Source organism: Lactuca virosa, chromosome 9 (assembly GCF_052849685.1).
Source record: "Lactuca virosa cultivar CGN04683 chromosome 9, Lactuca_virosa_CGN04683_v6, whole genome shotgun sequence".
Taxonomy (NCBI): Eukaryota; Viridiplantae; Streptophyta; class Magnoliopsida; order Asterales; family Asteraceae; genus Lactuca; species Lactuca virosa.
In genome coordinates, this window is record NC_136434.1 from 263,287,906 (window position 1) to 263,293,972 (window position 6,067).

The 6,067-nt window shown below is 33.0% G+C and overlaps 1 protein-coding gene across 1 annotated transcript; it reads right to left on the reverse strand.

The window, feature by feature from the left end:
* Positions 1-288: 288 nt before the first annotated feature.
* Positions 289-5,704, reverse strand: LOC145135565 (uncharacterized). Its single transcript, XM_079069824.1, has 5 exons — positions 5,292-5,704; positions 5,084-5,211; positions 4,875-4,987; positions 880-1,065; positions 289-417 (listed from the first exon to the last, which is right to left on the reverse strand). Exons 1-5 carry the CDS (start codon positions 5,615-5,617, stop codon positions 388-390), a joined length of 783 nt encoding a protein of 260 aa, XP_078925950.1. The 5' UTR covers positions 5,618-5,704; the 3' UTR covers positions 289-387.
* Positions 5,705-6,067: the final 363 nt, after the last annotated feature.

A 6,067-nucleotide genomic window follows, 5' to 3' on the forward strand; every position in this document is an offset into this window, starting at 1 on the left:
CAGAAAAACCAAATCTCCGGTTTTTCAAATTAATATGATTTTCAATTTCAAACTGCCTATTTTTACAGTTTCAGTTCTTTTTTTTTTTTTTTTTTGCAAAACCCTAGCTGGCCCATCACACTGTCTAAGTAGAATACATACAATTTACGGATCTCATACAAACAGAAAAACCCACTTTTGCCAGACCCTTTTTGTAGGGCAACTAACACACAATATCTATACTCATTAAATGGACCTCTCATCGACTTCCATTGTAAGAATTAATTGTAGTTTTAAGGCAAGGAAAAGGAACGAAAACAAATTACTTGTGAAAAGTATTTTTGTAAAACTGTTGCCTTAGATTTTCCAATAATTACAATGTGAATTTGAATAGGATAACTACATGTATCACCATCTTCGTACCAATGACGTCAGCAACTGCAAGAAAATAACTAGCGTTCACAACTAATATAAGACCAAATAATATTTTCATTTCTTCTTGTTACAATATGACAAAATGCCATGCATGAAATTACAATGTAGTTTTATTTATTTGTGTATTGTAGCATCCTACTTCCATTTTTCTTTTTCTATTACAACATGGTAATTTCAACTCTTTTCTTAATAATGCATTGCAATTTAGTACTGTATAATCTACCCTACTATACCCATTGTACTTTCAATTTTCTACCTTATTAGGACATTAGAAAAATCTATCCAATTATAACAGTAAAAATTGTTTTTTTTTTTTATTATCTAAATGACATTGCTAAAAGATGGTAGATTTTCAAATGTATTGTAATAGGAAGAAATGTAAGTAGGATGCAATAAAAATCAAATCAAGGGAGGTAGAAGTACGTTGCTATCAGAAATATGAAAACTTTAGCTCAAGTAATGTACCTCAAATAGCTCAAATGGATTGCCACGCTTGTAGACATCATTCTTCTTGCTCTTATCATCAGCTAAGATACTTGATATTACTGCTCTCCACCCTATAAGTAACACAGCAGTACTACCCAATGTAACTGCAATGAATCTTGCTGGAGGGATGTGCCCTATACTTGTGGCCCTTATTAATATTCCCAACTGAAAAAACAATAACTTGTAATTACATATTTTCCATTAAAAATATCAACTTTAGAGAAAAAAAAAAAAAACTATAACTTTTATGACTTATGAAGCATATACGACGTATAGTATTAATCCAATTTGAACAAAAATTTAATTACGTCAAATGATATGATAATTTTGTTTTTTATTTACATACTTTAATTCAACTTAGTACTTAGTAGTAGATTCATGTATACCAAACAACATTCGTGAATAACTTCTTCTGTTCAATATAACTACATAAATACACATTACACACAAAGTAGCAGCTATATAATTACTATATATATGTACTAAATAGAAACTATAATATTGCTATACTTGAGGAGTTGATAGAAGAAAGAAACTATTGCCTCTCAAAAGAAGAGCAATATACTTTCAGTGATTTGTTTATTATATCTATCTTACTTTCATTTTTTCATCTTACAACATTGTTGGATAAAATTTTCAAATAATAATATGCCCTAATAAGAAAAGAAAATTGAATATACAATGTCATAAATGGATAGTACAATGTCTTAATAAGAAAGAAATTGAAAGTAGAATGCTGTAATAAAAAAAAATGAAAGTAGGATTTTGCAATACACAAATAGATAAAAAAAAAAAAAAAAAAAAAGTATGTTTCTCGTTAGTTTTCAATACAAGAATTGAAAGACTACCACTAAATCAGATGAAGATTCCAGTGAAAAGAAGAATAGCTACAATAATTACACAACACATCTAAGAAAATTTCATGGATGGGTGCTACTTAATCACAAGTCGAAACTCATAAGAAACCAAAAGGCCACCATATCCAAAAAGGGAAGAATGCAAAAGATATAACAATGTACTTATAATTATTTGTTTATTTTATCTTATCCTGATCCGATTTTGGATCACTTTTTTTTTGTTCTTTAATTTGTTATAGATCTGCTCTGCTATCAATCATGAGAAAAGAATCCTACGCTGAATCAAATAAGGAGTGATTATCACAAAGAAGTTTGTGCAATGGTCTGAGTCAGTGTTGATGGTTTTATTCCTATTCCAACTAATAAGTATAGGAAAGGATTAAGAGTTGATTTTGTTGTACTTGTACCTCCCATCGCCGGTCAGCTATTCTTCTTCCCGGCTTGTATTTGTTAGCGCTCGGTTTAAATTCAGCATCACTTTGTTTTTCTCCGGGTTATTTTTTTTCTATCTGGTACTTGCAAGCTTTTGTTTAACTCTAATAACATGTATTCTATTTTATAACTTTGATGGATCGAGTTGCAGGTTTCTGTATATGTCTATTGACTATTATATTAATATTCTAGTCTCTTATGTTGAAGTTTCTGGCTTCTATAAGTTATCTAATACCAATCATATTATATCTATAAATAAATTGACTATATATGCATTGTGATTTTAAAGTTATACTCAACGAATTTTGATGTTGTTTCAGTAGAGGGATATGGTTGTTTTCGTATTGAAAATCAATTTTGCGATGATTTCAAGAAAAATACTCCATCTAGAATCTTAACCCAGATGTATCAGTCATCAGTTGCATTGTCCACTTCATGAAGAACCCACCGTCCTCCGGCAGTCGGCCATTGCCTTTCATGGCCACCACCACCGTCAACTTCAAAGCATATTATCGTTGAATCCTTGGCTCCCCCCCTAAGCAGCTACTTCCTCTCCCTAGTGTGCAATGTCTGCTATGTACAATTTTTTTTACTTTATATGAGTGTTGTACAGAATCTCTTATAGTATTGTATATACAACACTAGGTAAAATATATGTATATATTTTGGAACTGATAAAAAAAAAAAAAAAAACTAGTGCATAACGAAAAGTCGAAAAGTGTGAGCTAACGGTTGTCTCCTGCATTAATTATTTTGGGTTGTTGGCTCTTTTGTGTTCACCTTTTTAAATAAAGAAATGTCAAAATTACTTTTACCTTGTTTTGGTAAATAAAATTCAAAGTACAATGAATTAGTAAATATTTTTTCAAAACACTATGGTGATGTACAAAACTCCCCAAGTCATTGGCTTTTCTGAATAAAAAGATCCCAAGTAGGTTTCTAAACGCCTGTTTAACCACATCCATTTGTCCATCTAACCGTGGATGCTAGGCGGTGCTTCGCTTCAAGTGAATAACTAGCTCAAAAATATTGGATGCTTGTTGGTTGTCACTAATGATTGACAATGGCAACCCATGTAACCTTACTATTTTCTTCATAAATTTGCTAGACACTGTCGCTGTTGACAATGGCAACCTATGTATTCTTACTATTTCTTTATGTACTCCATAATAGTCACGGTGTGACACACAGTGATTGGTCACAGCGTGAGGACCGTTGACTTGACTGTTGACCGTTGAATTTTTGACCAAATTGGAGGTTTTGAGTTATAAACTGAGGTTTGGCCTATGACTGGTTTAGGCGGATCGTGTAGCTGATTCCTTAAGACTTCGAGTAGTTGCATCCATAAATATATTTTGGAGTCTTCCGCATTTTTATTTCACTATCTTTTATTACTCTGATTTTGATTGTGGTTTGTCAACCTGAACAACTTGTTATTTATCTACCTTTAATGAAATTGGAATGATTGTTATTAATTAAAAATGAAAATTTGTGTTTGAAATTTGGGACGTTACGGTTTTGCCCTTAGTATCTAGCCATCCGGATTCTCCCTATCGAAGAGAGGCATGTCCAGTTTTCGAAACTTCCAATTACAGCCACCGTTGTTCATGAGCCATTTGATGTTGATACCAATTTGCTAGGAACCACTCAATGAACAAAAAATAAAAGAACAAGAAAGAGGATTCAATTTCCAAATGATTTCTCTAGAACAACCAAATTTGCCCTAAGGCTTACAAGGAATAGCATTTCAAGAGGCTAACTCTTCGAGGAGACAAATATCTCAGCAAAAAGTATCCAAAATCATCATGCCAAACCTTATTCCATCCCGCTACTCATATAGCAACTTTTCCTAACAGAAACCGAGGACACAATACCCAAAATACCCCTGACACTTACATATTTAATTGTTTGTTGGAATAAATTAGAAGTATAGGAATATGGGATAGAGTTGTTTCGTTGAAAAAATCAAGAAATATAGGAAACGGTTGGAGGTTATCTTTTATAGTTTTATGAACTCAAATACTTCTAACATTCTAGAGTATATTTATGTTTAAAAACATAGTATTATATACTAGTATTTTGTAAATATAACATTGATTATATTTTTGAAGTTTAAGATGAAATATTATGTTGTTTATTATAAATTTTATAACACCAATAATGATTATAGTAAGGCATCCATTGTTGTGTGGAATGCGTGATTGAGGCAGTAGCATAAGTAAAGCTAGAAGCAAATGACACTAGCACCACAATTTTGAATTGTTTCTTGAACTGCTATAACATGTGATACATAAAAAAAGAAATTAAAGATGGTTTTATTATTTGCTTAGAAATATCTAAATGTGTGCATTAGTGTTCTTGTATGTTCTAAAAATACGTTACTTCATGTATATTTCGCATCAAGAACACATGGATCCAGGAATTATATCATTTACAACTTGATGATTCAATTATATGGTTTTGAGTTTATGTCTATGCTAATATATTGCTCATGTGCTTTGACTAAGGTTTATTCGCAAGCAAGAACAAGGATCTAAGCTTGCAAGCTTGTCTAATGCAAGCAAATAAACAATTAACTACTGGAACGAATAGAGAAATATGTTGCTTAACTACCAACAATGAATAATATCCTAACCAAAAAATATATATATATAAATCAGTGAAAAGTTAATATAAATAACTTACAGGAACACCCAAAGCCCAAGACTTGACAGCAGCAGTAATGGCATTGCTCTTACCATTCACCCCTCGGCCATCATCTCCATATCCCCCAAGAAAATAAGCGCTTAAAAACCACCCTGATAAAAGTCTATATCCACTTTAGCACAAAATTTCACGAAGATAATATTCATAGCTACAGTTTTACTAAAAATTTGAACAAAAAGTGCCCATACCAGCCATAAAAGGGTCAGCAGTTCGCAAAGTTTCGCTATCGAAAACAGGGAAACCATGACTAAGCCTTCCTATTGCGGAGAACAAAAGGATGGCGAGTACATCTCCACCAGAAAGCAAAGCCACATGACTGAACTTAACAACAGAAAATTAGTAAAAATACAATGAAATTCGATTACATATATAGAAACATGGGGAAGAATGAATTACCCCCATTTCCTGAAACGGGCACTGGTATCGGGTTTTTCAAATTGAATGACGCCCTCGAGAGGAACGTTTTCTTGGCCAACGACGGAGATGGGTTGGTCTTCAGAATCAGTGAACGAAGTGGTGGGCTTCGATTTGTTGGTGATGTCGGCATTGACGATTACAGTTCTGTGGTTGGAGAACGATGTGGAAGTGGTGGTAGATAAGAATTTAGGGCGGCGATTGGAGAAAAGGGGATGAACGGGATGGGTAAACTTTGGGGGATGAAGTGTTTGTGTGGATAAAGCGGTGGTAGCTCCGGTGGGAGCTTGGCTTAGCTGCAGATACATTGTTGATTTGTTCCGGTTTCCCCGATGGAATCGTCGCCGGAATTTTCTCCAATTAATTATCGACCACCCTTGTTCTATATACTTGTCCACTTACTTTATTTATAAAAAAAATATTAATAATTAAAATGGCAACAATTTCCATGTAGAGCAGCCCAAATACGTGATATGTGTCTTCCGAAGTATGAAAATGAAAAAAATAAAAATCTTTTTATAGAGCCCAAATAGGTGATATATTCGAACACAATAAATTTTGGTCATACATAAATAAATAAATAAATAAATAAAAATCAAACATAAATTTTACAGCTTATTCATTTTACATTCTACTCCCCTCCCATTCTAAAACTTTTTTTCACGTTTCTCACAGACTCACACCTACCATCTGGATACAATTCTCATGTTCAACCATCGCCGCCCGCAACCACCATCTCTTGTCGTTGCCTCCATCTT

What these genes read in the sequence shown, in the direction of transcription:
- LOC145135565 (XM_079069824.1), bottom strand. Translation starts at nt 5,617, where the DNA reads ATGTATCTGCAGCTAAGCCAAGCTCCCACCGGAGCTACCACCGCTTTA. An exon ending in GCCCGTTTCAGGAAATGGGG is followed by an intron (nt 5,212 to 5,291) that starts GTAATTCATTCT and finishes TGTTAAGTTCAG; the next exon opens with TCATGTGGCTTTGCTTTCTG. An exon ending in TGCTGACCCTTTTATGGCTG is followed by an intron (nt 4,988 to 5,083) that starts GTATGGGCACTT and finishes GACTTTTATCAG; the next exon opens with GGTGGTTTTTAAGCGCTTAT.